General features: G+C 32.8%; 3 protein-coding genes across 4 annotated transcripts; 1 reads left to right on the top strand and 2 right to left on the bottom strand.

The window, feature by feature from the left end:
• On the bottom strand, window positions 1389–5826 carry LOC109360442. The gene is made up of 8 exons (XM_019605354.1): window positions 5549–5826; window positions 4708–4814; window positions 4406–4558; window positions 3514–3582; window positions 3219–3418; window positions 2683–3098; window positions 2259–2443; window positions 1389–1861 (listed from the first exon to the last, which is right to left on the bottom strand). Exons 2-8 carry the CDS (start codon window positions 4784–4786, stop codon window positions 1491–1493), a joined length of 1473 nt encoding a protein of 490 aa, XP_019460899.1. The 5' UTR covers window positions 4787–4814; window positions 5549–5826; the 3' UTR covers window positions 1389–1490.
• LOC109360430 (protochlorophyllide-dependent translocon component 52, chloroplastic) lies at window positions 6991–14061 on the top strand. Of its 2 annotated transcripts, none has more exons than XM_019605332.1 (7): window positions 6991–7685; window positions 9308–9495; window positions 9833–9918; window positions 10009–10184; window positions 10268–10456; window positions 10735–10922; window positions 13627–14061. In XM_019605332.1, the coding sequence occupies exons 1-7, from the start codon at window positions 7158–7160 to the stop codon at window positions 13880–13882; spliced, it is 1611 nt and encodes a 536-aa protein (XP_019460877.1). In that variant the 5' UTR covers window positions 6991–7157; the 3' UTR covers window positions 13883–14061. The 2 variants fall into 2 exon arrangements, with proteins under 2 accessions (XP_019460877.1, XP_019460887.1); XM_019605342.1 differs by having other exon boundaries at window positions 7158–7685; window positions 10009–10172.
• Window positions 15147–17202, bottom strand: LOC109360451 (60S ribosomal protein L32-1-like). Its single transcript, XM_019605366.1, has 3 exons — window positions 17071–17202; window positions 15501–15682; window positions 15147–15411 (listed from the first exon to the last, which is right to left on the bottom strand). Exons 1-3 carry the CDS (start codon window positions 17158–17160, stop codon window positions 15282–15284), a joined length of 402 nt encoding a protein of 133 aa, XP_019460911.1. The 5' UTR covers window positions 17161–17202; the 3' UTR covers window positions 15147–15281.

Below are 17757 nucleotides of genomic sequence, written 5' to 3'. Positions count from 1 at the left end.
CCCACCAATGTTTTTGTGTTGCATCTTACATTGAAGTCAATGTCAATGTTACACCTACAATCAAAGCGAATTGGTGTTTGTGTACTCTTGTAGATTAGCTAGCAATTATTATAAGGATATACTAATTGTCATCTCATATGAGATTATCATCTCCAACAACTTGTGAGATATTGTTAGTTATTGTCTAACATTGTGTTTGGTTTAGAGAAGAAAAGTCAAGGAAAGAAAAATTGAGAAAGAAAAACTTGAGAGAAGAAAATGGGTAGAAAATATGATGATTTTTTAGTTGTTTGGTATGATAGAAAATGAAAAGAAAATGAAAAGAAAATAATATAATTATTATTAATAATGATATTTTCTTTGTACTATCAAATAGATGATATCTCAAAGTATGTCTCATATCATGTCTTAAACCAATAAAACATATAATGTGAATTAAAAAATTAAATATTTCATATTTTTTTCTGTTTTTATTTCATCGTCATTGGTTTGGAACATGATTTAAGACATACTTTGGGACAATTGATTATGATACAATTTTTTCTACATGTTTTCCTCTCAATAATGGAGAGAAAACATAATACATGGACCCCACCAATTTTTTTTTTCCTTTCTTCTTTTCAATGCAACCAAACAATGGAAAAAACTATTTTCATTTCTCTTTCATTCCTCCCACTTTCTTTCCTCCCCTTTTCACCCCAACCAAACATAGCCTAAGTAAGAGTCTCATGCTCCACATGGTTCTCTATCTCCACATGTGTCTCAATCCAATACATGAAAATTTTGGAATTTTGGATCCGACAGAAATGTGGTCTCCACCACGACCATGCCATATATCATTCTCATTAAACTCATTTGATTTATCCTCATACACTACCTTTGACAGTTCTTGTCTGGCCAACATGTCCTTCATTATTCTTTGTCACAGTCTAAAGTTACTAGTCCCATTGATCTTTATTATGTATAGGAGGAGAAAATAGATTGTTATAGTAAATTGTACTGATACTACTATGATATAATTATGATGTGAGTGATACAAAAGACATAATATAAATATTATTTATACTAATGTTGTACTTTTGATTAAATAAGGTAACAAAGTAATCTCAATTCTAAAAGATATTCTAAGATATTGTAAACAAACCTAACATATAATAATTATAAAATAAGATCTCTAAATATTTTGTATGATATAATTTAAGATATTATGAAATACCTTCATATATTTATTTAGAAACTAACATCTATATTGAAGTAAAGGTACATTTCAATAGCACATACAATAAGGTTGACAAGGAAATTTGGTGGGAAATTTCCCTTGGCAATTTTAACAATCACAATTCTACCAATAAACAACTGAGAGGAAGGCTAGAATGTTTGTTTTAATCTTTAATCTTTACTTTCATTAAGATTAGGCAAAATTAACAACAACAAATCCTTGAAAAAAAATACATAACAAAATGAATATGTTAAGAACAAAAATCAAAATGTCATCCAGCTTTGGATGTTCTAGTTACATGTGGCAGAACAACTGAATCAAGATCAGCAGGATAAGGTGTAAACAAGCCTAATCCTCCCCTACTTTCTTTTAAGTTGCTATTCTTCTTAAGTTGATCTAACTCTTTAACCCATTCTATTGGAGAAGAGTGCTCTCTTGTGTGAGGGTGCAACACAAATATTGAATTGTATTCACAGTTAGGAAACATGAAGCATTTGAATGAGTCCCCTAACCTATAAGCAACATAGCCAAAACTCAGTTGATCTCTTGGTGTGAAGAGGTGAACCTCATTGAACCACAAGCAGCTAAACAAGTTATTAATGGCAGTATGTTCGCGAATGATAACGGCTCCCTCCGGCACATCTGGAATATCATAAACTACTGTTAACACATCACCAATCATTATTATACAATATGTAGAAATACATGACATGCAGAAATATAGATAAACCATACTCATGGTATGAACCATACTCATTTATTCTAGGTTCTCAATGAAATAGCAGAATGTGAAGTGCAAATTTTACTGGATCCGGAAAAAGGCTATTTATTTTCCTTAAAATCGATTCAAAAAATTCATCAGAATTAAGTCCTAGTGCTTACTTTCAATGGTAACTTTGATAGATTTACCTCACTCAAGTGCTAAAATCCTAACTCCTAAGCACTTGTTATCTCAGAAGTCAGAATGACATTTGAAAATTGTTAAAATGAAACAGTTGAAATAAAATGCAAAACCGAAGAGGCTGCTTTGTTGTCTCACCGCTAATAGTCTTTTTCTTTGAACTCCATGGTTCCATTCCCTCATGATAGTAGATTTTCATATGGAGATCAATAAGGGGACGTGCATATCGCTTCCTCCTCTTGTTTGCATCAGCCTCCTCATATATACTACGGTGATGCTTATGCTGAGCAATTGCAAAGGTATGCTTCCCACGCCACAGGTATCTACATATCAAACATGTTCTTACAAGGCTATAGTTATCACAATATCAATCATCAGAATTTCAACTGAACATATAACTTGTAAACAAGTGTCCCAGTTCCAAGCTTTAAAACTAATTTTTGTAAATTAGATGGAATCCCTTTCATCCCAACAAATATGCCATTTAAATATCTACACAGAGCGACCGATTCAAAACGTCACATCATTAGAAAAAATGGCATAAAATGGTATATATAAGTACCTCTCAAGGATTAGCAAGGGGTCAACTATGAGCTCCATTTTACCATCAATCCATATACTATACTGTGCTTGAGGGAACATCCTGTGGGTTAAGATCTTAGGAACCTTCCCATTCCTTCTTGGTTCATCATATGGTGGGTGCTTGAGAAGAAAAATACGCCAAATTCCCACCCATTTTCCACCATCATTGTCTTCTGTGACAGTACCATTTTCCTTCATGAATTTGAGAGATACCTCATCCACTACCATAAGAAAGCAAAAGAGCTTCTTTGAGCGAGGACTTATATTTGATGGTTGATGAGGTATATCATATCCGTCAAAAATGCCAGATGCAACAACAAATTTGCATTTCTTAACATATTCGACGTCTACACGATTCATGTCAGCACCGCCACCTTGGATAAATCCACAGTGCACCTGAGGAGTGGACACGGAAAATCAAAATTTATTAAAGGTGGAAACCAGAACGTAATCTTATAAAATATTGAAGCATTTGCAATTAAAATGAATCTAATCAAATCATGGTGATTAATTTACCTTCATGTTTGACTTTGGTTTGAAACTTTCCTCCCTCTGCTTCCAACTTATATGGCCTCCAAATAGAGGAGATGACTGAGATTCATTATTTGGAACCTCATCTTCCATAACATACATTAATTTTTTGACAATTTTATCTGAAGTTCTTCCAGTTGGGATAACTATTTTATCAGGGTCATTGGAAACAGGAATAGGACACCCTGGTGAATATGGGCAGCATCAGTATCAAAAACCGGTTACTATTTGGTGAAATCTAAAAGAATAGATGAAGATAACAAAACCACCAAATGCTTACTGTGAGGTTTTGATACAAGTCCCATAGAGTCTAACATGGTGAAAACCTTGCTATCTTTGTTACACATAGCTGCAGGTCAAGCAGAAAATTGATGCGTTTTAATAAAGGATGATATAACATCGACAATTTAGGGAGAGAAATTAAAAAACTGAATGTTTATGTTGAACAACCATTCCCTAACTGAAGCATATCAACCTAACAACCTCCCATTAAGCTATCATCCTACTCAGAAATTTTGCATCTACACCGATCAGACTGCAGATATTCGGTGAATCTTAAGAATGTAAGTATACATAAAATATTATACAAGCATATCCACTTCCCTTTTCAAAACCCCTCACAACCATCAGAGTCAAAGGTAAAAAGAGCAGGAAAGAAAAGATGAATACATTTCTTATTTAGAAATAAATTGCACCAAGTTTGTTTCAGTACCTAACTAGACATGTTCTACTAAAAATTAAAGTTCCTTGCCCTATTGAATCTACTGTAAATACTAGAAAAGAACATATGCTATATTAACATTTTGTAAGTGTGCCTATGAGAGAGAGAACATAGCCATACGACCATATCTATAATGCAAAATGAATCTCCAAACTGTTCTTTGCAAAAGCCATCATCTATATATGGCACTAAAGATGAAACTTCATTTACATGTTGTTTTTCTAATACAAGGCAACTAAAACTTACAGGCATAGTGCAGCTATCAAGTTAAAATCTAAAATCTAAATTGGTATTGTTTATTCCATTCTGCCTAATTCTCAGAACATCATCACATGAATGATAATAAACAGTAGATGAAGAGTTTATGTTATGAAAGTAAGAAGAATCAAAGATAAGGGATGGACTTGAAAAGAATCCCGAGAAGTATCCAAATGTGTTAAAAAATACTAACCTGATAAAAATGAGATAGAAGTTTGACAAGACCATATATGGAACAACAACGCAATAAGAATTAATAACATCCACAAGATCCCTATAACAAGAACCAACCGAATAAACCCCTTCTTCCAAATAATCCTCATAGGGTAATCATGGGGTACCTTCCCTGAAGAAAAGAAAAATTTACTTCACTGTCATGTCATCTATTAAAGAAAAGAACCAGAAAGAAAAAATGTTTTGTCACCAAATTAAAGAACCAAAACAGTTCATAGAATTTGAGAAAGTGAATGACATAATAATCCAGTCCTCCCTTACCTTTAGGTGGGCTATGATTATTCCGGCCTCCTCTGCGATTTAGGCCCAAAGATAGAGACTTTTGAATATCAACTTCCATGTTTGATTCTTTACTCAACCTATCATTACTGAAATGGCATTAAAAGAAGAATATCAGCAAAAGAATTACATTTTTGTAATAACTAATGGAACTCAGAATCAGAAAAGCTTCACATAAGTGGTTATGGTATGACGTTAACTATTAACAGCTGAACTATTTTTGGTGAAGTTGCTAAACAAGACAAAAAGTACAGGGAAATGTTACCAAGGTCAGCCTCTAAGAAATCCTAAACTTACCTCCCTACTAGTACCAAACCACGCTAAGTCGTTACGTAATCTGTGCTACCATTAGCTTCCGATGGCATATGAGATAACTGAACATTCCAGCCTCAACATAGAATCAATCTAATCTCATAAATGACTCTAACATTAAGCAAAATGCTTTGTAAGATTAAGAGCCTCTAAGCAATGAGTTTATATAATCATTATCCCAAACAAATTTGCAAAGCATGAAGAACTGCTAACAATTCAGCCAAAAGAGCAAAAAAACAATTAACCGCTAAACAGAGGAACAAAAACAACACAAGAAACTCATCCATATAACAACTAATTACCCAATCAACTCCATGAATTTTTTTACTCAAAAGTAATCAAAAATCAAAACTTTGAGGGGAAAAAATAAGAGGGCAAGATCCAATTGGAGATTAAAATCAGTATAGTGAGGAGACGGAGGAAAATTTAGATATGCACATAACCCACCAATCAAAATTGTAATTTTGAATGAAAAAATGAATGAAAAGAAAGACATTAAAAGAATGGGTACCTTGCAGTGGTGAGTGGAGAATGGAAGAAATGGTTTTGTTGAAACTTGACAAGAAGGAACAAACAATGGAACAGATAGATCTATAATTGTAAATGTGTAATGTTGTGTTCCAAGTTGCAACAAAACCAAATGGAATGATAGTACTAAGAATAATGAAGTGAAGCTGAAAAAAGATTCAAGTTCTGAACATAAAGAGATCTTTCTTTTCAATCCATGGCCATCAAGGATTCAAGATCATGGAAGCTTCAGTTTTATCAGTTTATTTTTATAAATGCTCTTAATTTCTTTTTTTTCTTGGTTTTATTAGTTTTATTAAATTAAACATAAAACTAATTTGCTTTGGGCTTAGGCTCTTCTTAGTGGGTTGTTTTACATGAAGTTCTTGGGCTCAACAACTATTATCATTATTAAACTAAATAATTCAAAATGGATTTAGTTTAGGGAATGAAGTATCTCCTTGCATAAGGAGATAAGTTATCTCCTCCTGCCAGTGAAATCATGACATGTGTCATGTTTTATTATTTTTTATAAAAATATATTTAAAAATAAACAAAATAGCACACATGTCACATTTTTACTTGCTAGAGGAGATAAGTTATCTCCTTATACATTATTCTCTTTAGTTTAACCAAAAAAAATTATTATTATAATATTTATGTACGGTTTATACAAGGTCAATGGTGTACGGTCCATCTAGATGTCCAATATGACTAAATGATTAAATGTTTAATTTCTACGAACAACATTTGTTGGAAGAGACAGTCATGTACCCCGAAAAAGATTAATAAGGATAAAGAATATCCTTGATAGTACAAAAAATTAAAGGTCACTATATTATTTGTGTTTATTTTTTTTGTATTACTCATGCTTACAATCATTTATTAAATATGGATGATGAGTAATGTATAACATAAAAAAAAAATGTATGCACCAACTTACCATTAACTCATTATATTATTCATTATTTATATTTTATTATTACTAGTGTGTACGAGTATTTCGTACTTAATGGTCAATATTGCATAGTACTGCGTATTTAATTTTTATGTTTCATTTTTTATAATTAGAATATATTTGTTGTATTCAGTGTATTTTATATTGTAACTTTTGTGTGTTTATGATAATGTATAGTATAAGTGAGAGATATGACTAATTAATATATTGGTGATAGTTAATTATATGTTTTATTTTGTAAAAATTAAATAATATAAAGGACAAAATAAGAAGTGCAAATTATATAATGGTGAAAAGTCCACCATATTTTGCCTTTATAGAAGTATAAATATAAATATAGATTAACTTTTTAAAAATAATATAAATTAATAGTGAATATCACATTATCGCTCACGTGGCTAAATATTGTGAATGATTAGAGGCCACAAAATATAACGTGTTTATGATTTTGGTTGTGGTGTTTCAATCACAAAGTTCATTTTTAAGCCAAACTCTGCCAAATTCACTTGGCTTGTGTTGTTGCTTTCACCTCTCACATTGGATCAAACTGAACCTCTTGTTTCATTTCATTACATTACATATGAATAGATAAAAACATGACCCTCTAGTTCCTAGTTAAGTATTGCACTTTGTACTTGAAGTTTCCATTACAAACATGGAAGCTATGGTAACATTTTCTGTTCATTCACTTCCCATCCTAACAGCACCTAACACATCAACCCCACTTAGGAAATCCATGTTCTTTAACACCCAACAACTCAATTCATTGACTAAACCAATGTCATTAGTTCATGGGAACAAATCAAAATCCAAACTTTTCACAGCTTTATCACCTTCTCCATTGACAGAACCAAGCAAAACACCTGAGACTGATCCAGAAGATGAAGCCAAAGGAGAGAAATTTGATTGGTACTCTGAATGGTACCCTGTGATGCCAATTTGTGACCTTGACAAGAGAAGACCTCATGCAAAGAAAGTGCTAGGGATTGATGTGGTTGTGTGGTGGGACAGGAATGAAGGTGCATGGCAAGTGTTTGATGATGCGTGTCCTCATAGGTTGGCACCTTTATCTGAAGGAAGGATTGATCAATGGGGCAGGTTGCAGTGTGTGTACCATGGTTGGTGTTTTAATGGCTCTGGAGAATGTAAGTTCATTCCTCAGGCACCCCCTGATGGCACTCAGGTAATTAATTATCTTCACCATAATATGTACTTTTGTTTCAAAGTAATTGTGCATCTACCGACTAGACATTGGTCTAGTAGTGTAAGGCGTCGCTAATCCCCAGTATAACCAAAAGTTTAAGAATTCGATTTATGTGAGCGACACTTGTTAGGAGGGGCAGTCACGTACCTCGAAATGAATTAGTTCTTTGCCCATAGAGTGAGAGGATACTCTTGGTAGTATAAAAAAAGTAACTGTCCATCTAGGTAAAGAATTTTGTTTCATTTTATCAGCTAAAACTAAGAAACAATTAATTATTTTTTTCATAATTTTATACTAGTTTCTTGGTATCTCAGCAGGGACAGAGTTGTGCAACTATTGCACAAGATTGGGATGGTTGGAAGGTTAAAAACAATGTTGATGCATAGCCAAACAAATATGAGCCCATAGACTTAACTATATGCACCACCCTAAGATTTAAGTTGGAAAAAACATGGATATACAAATATGGGGTAACTTGTGAGGCCTATTTGATGAACCGTTTAAGAGTGGCAAGTGGGTGTGGACTGTAGAGGGTTGCCTGAGTTGCAAAAAGTAGAGAGAAATGAGGTTGCTTGATATGGCTAATAACTCAAGAAAGTTGTGGGTTTGGAGATGCTCTAAGTAGAAGGTGAGAAAACATTAATAGAGGGAGAAGGTTATTTAGTCTGAGTGTAGTTATATTTTTCTAAAAATCCGAGTGTCGAATAGTTTTTTAGTCTAAGTGTGATAATCTTAAACGAAAGATATTGTGAAACGGAATCAGTAGTTAGTCAATATCAATTTGTTTATTGTGGCCTTGAAATTGAATACTTTTAGTATAGTTGCAACAATCAAAAGATTATGATTTGCTACTACCATTTACTCTTCTCCTGGCTAAAAATATAAAAAATCAATGCATATAGTTTTCGCTTGTCATAATTTATGTTCTGAAATGTACGTAGTAAAACACACTGCATAAAATATTAAAGGTGATATCACATTATATTGACTACTTTAGTTTAGAATTTGTCACACATGGCAGACTAAGCAATCTTTTAAGACTTAAATGACCATTTATGTTGAGAAACTAAGCAGCAAATGGTCAATGTCAAATACAATTAGTAGAGGTGGTAATCTTTCCAATCAGTCTGATATTCTGTGGTGGTGATGAATTGATGTTATTTTGTTTTCCTTTGAATGTGTGATTTATCCCTCAGTTTAAAAAAGGATAAAAGAATGGACAAAACTTAGGTATTTATGGTGCTGTTTCTCAATTGAACATCATGTGTCTTATACTCTGGTGTATAAACAGCTCATCAATGAAAATATAACATGTGTAACAAAATGTTATACTTCTAATGAAAAAAAGCACCTCAAACACCTGAAGAAAAAAATACCTATTGTTTTGTCCTAATAGAGTTCACTTACTTTTCTTGATTCTTAAAAAATTTAAATACTGCCATCTAAGTTTCTTATTTACTTGTAATCCTTGTGCAATGGGTTGATTCTTCTGTTTTGGTTGTCTTGTCATCGTCTCATAGCCTCATATGCTCTATATATTAGCTTAATGTACATGTGTACGGATTCTAACGGTTATTAACTTTTGCTTAAAAATTGTGCAGTTCCATACATTCAAAAAAGCATGTGTAGCTGCTTATCCAAGTACAGTGCAAAACAATATCTTGTGGTTTTGGCCAAATACTGATCCTCAATACAAAGATATTCTTGCAACTAAAAAACCTCCATACATATCAGAAATAGATGATCCATCCTACACTAGCTTAATGGGAAACAGAGATATTTCTTATGGGTATGATTTTGAAGACTTGAAAGTATGATACAAATTTCATGTGTCTTAGAACTGTTACACATCCGAATATGGTTTACTATCTTTTGCCTCTAAAAAAGGGAATCATCTTTAATTTGATTGTTTTTTGTGGATGGTAATTGATATAATTTTTTCAGCTGATTCTGGAAGAAGGAAAACTAGCATCACACACATTTGGCATATTCAATAGATTTCTCTCCTTTCTTCTTTGGCATTAATGTTTTCGGTTCTAAAAAAATATATAATCTGCATGCTATGTCTTGAAAACACTTTTGCTCACATAGTATGCCTTTCTAACGAAATGAATATGCAATTTCAGGTATGAGGTACTGATAGAAAATCTTATGGACCCTGCTCATGTTCCATATGCACATTACGGAATAATGCGTACTCAGAAACCAAAAGGCATATAAGATAAATCATTGAACTTAAAATAAATTTATCTATTTACTCTACTATGAAACTTACATATGTATGGCTTAATTAATTTCACAGAAAAGGTTGATAGAGAAGGGGGCAGGCCACTTGAATTGTCAATTGAAAATTTAGATGCCCATGGTTTCAGTGCAAATCAAGGTTCGAGCAAAAGCAAATTCATACCACCAGCCATTTTTTATGCATATACTGACCCGGATCAAACTCCATCTGCTGAAACACAGGTTAAGCGTCAAGTATACGTGATATTTTGATTGCAGAAGTACCAAGGCATTTTTTATAAGGGTGTTTTATAATGTGTTAAGCTTGGTTAATGCAGAAATCATCAGCTCAGAGGAAATTTGCTTTAATCTTTATTTGTATTCCGGTTAGTCCTGGTCAAAGTAGATTGATATGGTGCTTCCCACGAAACTTCGGACTGTGGATTGACAAAATTGTGCCGCGGTGGATTTTTCATGTGGGACAAAACCTGATTCTAGATTCAGATTTATACCTTCTCCATGTTGAGGTAAGTCCTGTTATAGTGTATGATTCACTAGTTGGTTCGATCAATCTACGTCTTTCACTAAGAGCTATTTTACGATCAAATAAACAAACTATAACACTGACATATTGAGGAGATTCTGCTACTATAAAGAGGAATGAAAGAAAAATATTAGTTATTATATGACATAATAACATTATGAAATTCAAACATGACCATAGTCGCAATTTTTTCAGTGGATTGAGTCATTTAGCAATTGAATAATTTGTATCCTCATATTTGGTTATTAAATTTCTTGATAGGAACATAAAATAAAGAATGTTGGTCCAGCCAATTGGCAAAAAGCATGTTTTGTGCCAACAAAGTCAGATGCTCTTGTGGTTGGGTTCAGAAAGTGGTTAAACAAGTATGCAGGTGGACAAGTTGATTGGAAAGGAAAATATAGTGGTGCTCTTCCTCCAACACCTCCTAGAGAACAACTTTTGGACAGGTATATCATATAACATTGCACATTGAAGTTTCCATCTTTAGTTATTGCAAATATAGAGTTATGGTTTTGTTTAATATGTGAAGTTCTTAAGGAATCGTTACAAATCTTACTGAAGTCATGCAAAAACCAAGAAACTTTCTGATCTAAAATTCTGAGTAGTACAGTAAAGAAGTAATCATAGGGGGTAAAAACTGTTATAAGGTGTCCACTTAGGCTTTGATACTAAAAAACTACTTTGACAACAGAGGTGTATATCATGTTAATGTGAAGACAATTTTCAATCTTTTTAAAATGAGTACTTGAAGACAATGACAACTTTGGGCTTGAGTGACCATAGCATTCTCATGCCCTCTTGATAGAGCATACTCTTATCTTCGGATTTAGTTGCAAATAACAATATATAAACTTTAATCTCGCTAGGTGGGGTCGGCTACTTGGATCGAACAACAAAGCATTGATCTCAAAAAATTTCCTAATTGTTTCACCTTTGGTTTTTCTTGGCATCCCTCCTCTAGGAATTGAACTAACCTCCATTGATTTATGTTAGAACTGGTACTGAATTGAAGAGAATTGAGATAGGAAATACACGAATTCAATGAATTACTTGGATTAGGAAACCCTAAATCCAGTGTTCTATTTGATATTGAGAGAATTGTTTGATGAGAGAAAGAGAAAATGAAAGGTTACAAGGTTCCCAATTGATTTCCAGAAATCAATTCCTTCACTACTTACTTCTTACAAGCTTTCCTTCCTCTATTTATACAACTAATACACTAATCTAACTACCTAGTAAGGGTATTCTAGGAATTCCCTCTTTATTTAATTCAAACAACTCCTAACAACAAACCTCCTATCAATTTACTCTCTTTAATGGAGCTTCTAATAGTCTTCTCCATACAAGTTCAAACCACCTAAGGCATGTTTCAACCATCTTTTCTACAATATGAGTTGTTTCAACTTTCTCCCTAATGCATTCATTTGTGCTCCAATCTAGTCTAGTGTACCACTCATCCAATGCAACATTATATCTCTATTACATAGAGTTTATTATTTTGTTGATATTTTATCGTCCAACATTTAGTCCATATAACTTTGTGGGTCTTAAAGTTGTGCGGTAAAACTTCTCTTTATACTTGAGTGGTATCTTTTTATCACATATGGCACCTGAAGCACTTAGGCATTTCATCTAATCAGGTTGAATCCTATGGCTTACATGTTTGTCAAAAAATTTCTTTGTCTTGTATAATTGACCCAAGATACCTAAATTTAGTGACTTGTGGTATGGTTTGATTTCCAATCTCTACATGTGCAATAGGGTTGGTTCCCCTGTGTAGTAAGAAAACCATGTAGTTCTAAAGCTTGTCTCCACGTTTCTAGCTTCCCATTTAATTCCTCTTTTGAGTCACCTATCAGGACAATATCATCCGTAAAATGTATGAATTGTGGCACAAGTTCATGGTTATGTTCATTAAGCACATCCATGACCAATGTAAACAAATAGGGGATCATTGTTGATCCTTGATGTAGTCATATGGCAATAGGAAAGTCTTATGAGACTCCATTATGTTTTCACGCTGGTCTTGACCCCATTGTACATATCTTTAATTGCTTGAATGTAAGCAATTCAAACACATTTTTCTCTAGAGCTTTCCACAATACCTCTCTAGGTATTTTATCATACGCCTTCTACAAATCAACAAAGACCATGTGCAATTTCCTTTAGTTCCTTCGGTATCTCCCCATCAATCGTCGTAACAAGTATATAGTCTCCATGATCGATCTCCCTGCATAAAACCAAATTGATTTTCAATGATACGCATCTATTGTCTCAATTATCCTCTCCCGTAGCTTCATAGTATGGCTCATGATCTTAATCCCCTTATAGTCTGCACAATTTTGTAAATTGCCCTTATTCTCATAAGTAGATTAATATGTTTCCTTGACTCCTATAGCATATTCTTAGACCTCATGATTTCATTAAACAACTTTTTGAGCCAGCTAATGCTCTACTCTCCTAGAACCTTCCAGACCTCAATAGGTACATTATTTGGTCCAACCGTTTTGTCATTCTCCATCCTTTTCAAAACTTATTTTACCTCCAACTCCTGAATTCTACAATAAAATGTATAATTTTGATCCTCCTCAATACGTTCTCCATCTTAAGATTTCATTAGTTTGATCTAATTTGACTTTATTTTATTTCATCTTCAATTATGTTCTATCTTATCTCCTTCATAATGGTCGTCTATTTAATGAACTGTATGCTTGACTTAACTGTATGGCTTGACTTATACTCCAGTACAGTCGTTCAATTAGTAGGATAAGATTATACACTCTAATACTCATCCCTCTGCCTCTGCTAAGCAATGTCATGGAATGCATAAGATTTAAAGTTCAATTTTTTTTATATAATTAAGGGTATCCAGTGGGACCTTACACACAAGACCAACATATTGTTGGATAAAGTTCAAATTTAACTATAAAGAGAAGAGACTGCTGTAACAGACTCTGCTGTTGTAGTATTTCGGGTTGCTATGGTAGTATGGTACCATCATGGGTACGATACTCGGGCGAGTTGAGAAACATGTATTGACTGATAGTTTCATTATATTTGTTCGGAAGTCTATTAAATATAACCGAATGAGTGCTTGATATTTGTTATCTATCTAGGTCTAGACATTAAATTAATCATCGATTTTGGCAGGTATTGGTCCCATGTAGTGCATTGCAGGAGCTGCAATTTAGCTTATAAGAGCCTCAATGTGGTTGAAGTCGTGCTGCAGATCTTATCGGTTGCTTCAATTGGTGTTGTTGCCACAATGAAGCATGGTACAATATCAGCATTAACCAGAAATTCAATGGTTGTGTTAGCAGTACTATCATTTGCGATGTCAAAGTGGTTAGCGCACTTCATATACAAAAACTTCCGTTATCATGACTACGATCATGCATTTTGCTGAAATGTGCTTCAATTGTTATTGATAATGTGCAACTATTTATATCTATTGTGAAGCTCTGCAACTATCTACTAGAGTAGAGCTAGTTATTATAGATACTTTGGAGGGGTTATGGAACCCTTGTAAATATATGTAATAAGTTCATATTTACATATACTCGTGGGGTTCACAAGGGTCTTGATATATAGAAGGTTATAAAACTTTGATACCAACAGAAGTTTTGGAGAATAAAATTTTGCTGTATGAGGTTGATGAATATGGGTGCAAATTTATCCCCCTCTGCATGAGATTCTAGCATGTTGCTTCTTTTAATCCAGTTTGGTTGGTACTTGTCTTCTCTGGGTTGGAGGAAATGTCTTACCCTATTTACCAGGAATAAGCTCATCAAGTTCATGTAACCAGGAGTTTGTTCACTTTTGCGGAGGCCGATCAACTGGAGCTAGAAGTGTTGTACAAAATACTGCAAAAAGCAAAATGAAAAGACAATTATATTTTTATATTTACATTATAATGACATTTTTATACTTATTACATATATAAATATATTTAACATTTATTTCTAGTATATATTTTACACTATACTCATAATTGCCAACTCCTCAAAATTCAATGACACAAAGTTATCTTCCCAATGTAACATTCAAAATGTTTTTCTCTAATATAATTATATCAAAGTGTGGGCAATTAAAAATAATTGCTTTGTTGAAATTTAGATGAATGAAAATAAAGTATAAACATTCAAAGAACAAAATTGAATGACACAATTATCTTTCATCCACATTTTTTTATCCTAAATAGGATTGCTTATGTAAATACACAAAAAGGTGTGATTAGTGCACCTCCTTATACTAAAACTCTGATGGAAGTATAATTTACTCTGAAAATATTTGCCAATCTAATCTTTTGACTATAATAACGATTTGTATCTAGGTTTTTCCCAAAATTAAATAAATAAAACTTTGTGCGCCTAAAGAAAAATCATTTTTCTCTATTATAGGATCAGAATTTCATTTAACACCCATATGACTCCAACAATTTTGGACCGGACGTTATTAATGAATTGAGTTTTTAACCTTTAAAAACAGATTATAATTTTATAGTTGAAAAGCATCAAAAGTTTAAGTTGTCATTATTTCATTTTTAGTCCACTTTGTTCTTCAAAGAAGAAGAACCGAAACCATATAAACTATAACATATGGAATCACAAACACCCATATCAGTTGGGAAAGCTGGATCATATTGGAAAAAGCCAAAACCAGAAAACACCAAGGCAGCAAAAGATGAAACAAGGTAATCTTAATTGTATATCATGATACAGAGTTTTGCAAACCAAATAAAAATGATCAAAATCTAAATACCAAAGTGTCATACAAAACAAAAATAGCTTCAAAAGATTCTTAAACTACTCATCCTCCTGGCTGCGTAGTCTAGCTGTTTTGTTAGTCACCACAACGTCGAGCTGTGCTGCCCTCTCAACGATTTCCTTTCTCTTCCTTGTAGAGATATTGTGAGCAATCTCGGCAGCATAAGTCCTGGAATGAATGAAAATAAAACACAATTACAATACCATAATTTGAGTACGGTAACATAAAGATTGGCATAAATCAGGAGAGAGATTCACCTGTTATGCATCAGGAGAAGTTCCAAGTCTCCGACATTGTGAACAACAAATTTTTTGAAACCATTTGGGAGGTAGTGACGAGTTTTCTTGTCACTGCCGTAACCAATATTTGGCATAAGAACACATCCCTTGAACTTTCTTCTGACCCGGGAATCAATACCCTTTGGTCTTCTCCAGCTTGGCTGTACGAAATTAAAAAGGCAAGATGCAATTTAGAATAGACAAACGTGACACCGAACAACCAACACATTCAACAACATCACAACCATTATGTTCAAAATGTGACACCAAACAACCATGAGTGAATAAAATATAGACATGAGATGCAGTTCAATAGTTCAAGAAGTAAAAAACCAAACACCAAAAGAAAAGACGCTAGAAAAAACAAAGTGTGTGACAATTTCTGATAACAATTCCTTTATGGCCTTAAAAAATGTTCGGCACAACATATACAAACTGGACATTGGATACCACCAGCAAGAACATAATAGTTTATTGACAAATGATAAGTTTAATGAAAATGATGAACAATCTCAGCCGAAAGATGGTGATTTTTAAGATAATCACAGTATAATCAGACAATATGACATAAAGTTGCATCATAGATTGCAGAACATTAAGTTTACTAATAAGACAAAGTAAACAAAAAAGTTCGTTTCAGTTTTCTATATTCTTTTAAAACGAAGATGTAAACAGGAAAATAGTAACAGAAGGCTTATATAATAAGAAAGCCAAATGTGTCGCAAGGCCTGTAAAAAATTCACTATATGCCAGTAAAACGAAATGTCCAGCTACTATAGACAAAAGTCACAAATCTGGACATCAGATACCATAGGCAAATAAGATTTATTATTTTGAAACATGTTATATAACTACAAGAACAATTTAAAGAACAAAATAGAACATTAAACATTAATTGTATGAGATCAGATGGTAGTGCATGTTATTAATCATCATTCAATTGCAGAATAGATGGATAAACATCATCATATCTCATTACATTGTAGAACAAAAATAATATAACATTATACATTGGTATACAAAAAACCAAGTATTAATTTTTAAAATCAATGTTCCTGAAAACAAATTAAAATTTACAAATGGTTAATGGGATCAGATAGTCAGATTTTCACCACACATAAATAGTAAGACTGGGTGTTGCTGAAAAGAATTATCCTCATATCCCATTACTCATTATCCCAGAAACTTCAACTCACATAAAAAATTAAACTATATATCAGAAAACAACTAAATGTAATTAAAACTAAACAAATCTAAGATTCATTATATCATGTTGAGGGGAAATAATTACAATGATTAGAAGGTAATAAATAAAATATGAGGATCAGATTAAAAAGGTCAATCACCATCTTACACCAAATGGTGCAAATTAAGACTGGGGCGACAATAAGAATCATCACATCCTTTCAAATCAAAACAATATAATACCCAAATGCATAGTTACAATCAATTAAATCCAAAAATCTCAACTTTAAGCACTTAAACATCAAAATGCAACGTAATGCTGAGAGAATAAAAAATTATGGAATGGTGGCACAGATTTGTATACCTTAACAGAGATCTTGCGATCACTCTGTGGCCTCTTGAACCTCTTGACCCTCTTCTTGATGATCTTCTTCGACAGCAACGGCACGGCCATGGTTGCTGCTGGTTTGATTTGAGAAGTGGGAAGTGTAGCTGTATATATATAAGGGATAATTAGGGTTCTTCTATTTTTCTGGATTTAGGGTTTTAAGATTGGGCCAAAGAAATAGTCTATAGAGGGGACTAGGGGCCACGTGGCTTTGACATAGCCCAAAGCCGTTGTATTGTGTATGTATGAGATTTTGGAACTCAAAATGTAGTTTGTAGTTGTGTGAGCTTGTACACCTGTAGGTAACTTATTTCAATAAATAGTTATTTATTTTGAGAGGACAAAATTATGCATTAATAGTGTATGTATTCAATATATTATCATTGCATTATTTACCATTCATATTCAATCATAATTGACTCTTAAAAAATAATTCAAATGGATGGTTAATGATAGAAATTATGTACTAATATTTACATTGACAATACATAGATATTATACTCATTTATTTTTTGTTTTATTTAAATTTTTTATTGTTGTCAATATTTTTCTATAATATAATTAAGTTGTATAAGCTTATTATATATTGTTTATATTATACATCATAAAATTATAATATTGAAATATTTTATTCGTTCATCTAACAATTAAATCCAAAAATAA

Source organism: Lupinus angustifolius, chromosome LG01, assembly GCF_001865875.1.
Source record: "Lupinus angustifolius cultivar Tanjil chromosome LG01, LupAngTanjil_v1.0, whole genome shotgun sequence".
NCBI classification, from domain to species: domain Eukaryota; kingdom Viridiplantae; phylum Streptophyta; class Magnoliopsida; order Fabales; family Fabaceae; genus Lupinus; species Lupinus angustifolius.
The sequence above is the reverse complement of the archived record's forward strand: the minus strand, read 5'-3'. Positions and strand labels throughout refer to the sequence as shown.

Bases quoted from the DNA above. Each gene is read 5' to 3' on its own strand.
- LOC109360442 (XM_019605354.1), bottom strand. From the start codon at position 4,786: ATGGAAGTTGATATTCAAAAGTCTCTATCTTTGGGCCTAAATCGCAGA. The intron at 4,559-4,707 runs GTAAGGGAGGAC...TCTTTTCTTCAG, and splicing joins TAATCATAGCCCACCTAAAG to GGAAGGTACCCCATGATTAC. The intron at 3,419-3,513 runs GTAAGCATTTGG...CATATTCACCAG, and splicing joins ACTTGTATCAAAACCTCACA to GGTGTCCTATTCCTGTTTCC.
- LOC109360430 (XM_019605332.1), top strand. From the start codon at position 7,158: ATGGAAGCTATGGTAACATTTTCTGTTCATTCACTTCCCATCCTAACA. The intron at 10,185-10,267 runs GTATACGTGATA...TGGTTAATGCAG, and splicing joins AAACACAGGTTAAGCGTCAA to AAATCATCAGCTCAGAGGAA. The intron at 10,457-10,734 runs GTAAGTCCTGTT...ATTTCTTGATAG, and splicing joins TATACCTTCTCCATGTTGAG to GAACATAAAATAAAGAATGT.
- LOC109360451 (XM_019605366.1), bottom strand. From the start codon at position 17,160: ATGGCCGTGCCGTTGCTGTCGAAGAAGATCATCAAGAAGAGGGTCAAG. The intron at 15,683-17,070 runs GTATACAAATCT...AATTTCGTACAG, and splicing joins ATCGCAAGATCTCTGTTAAG to CCAAGCTGGAGAAGACCAAA. The intron at 15,412-15,500 runs GTGAATCTCTCT...CATTCATTCCAG, and splicing joins CTTCTCCTGATGCATAACAG to GACTTATGCTGCCGAGATTG.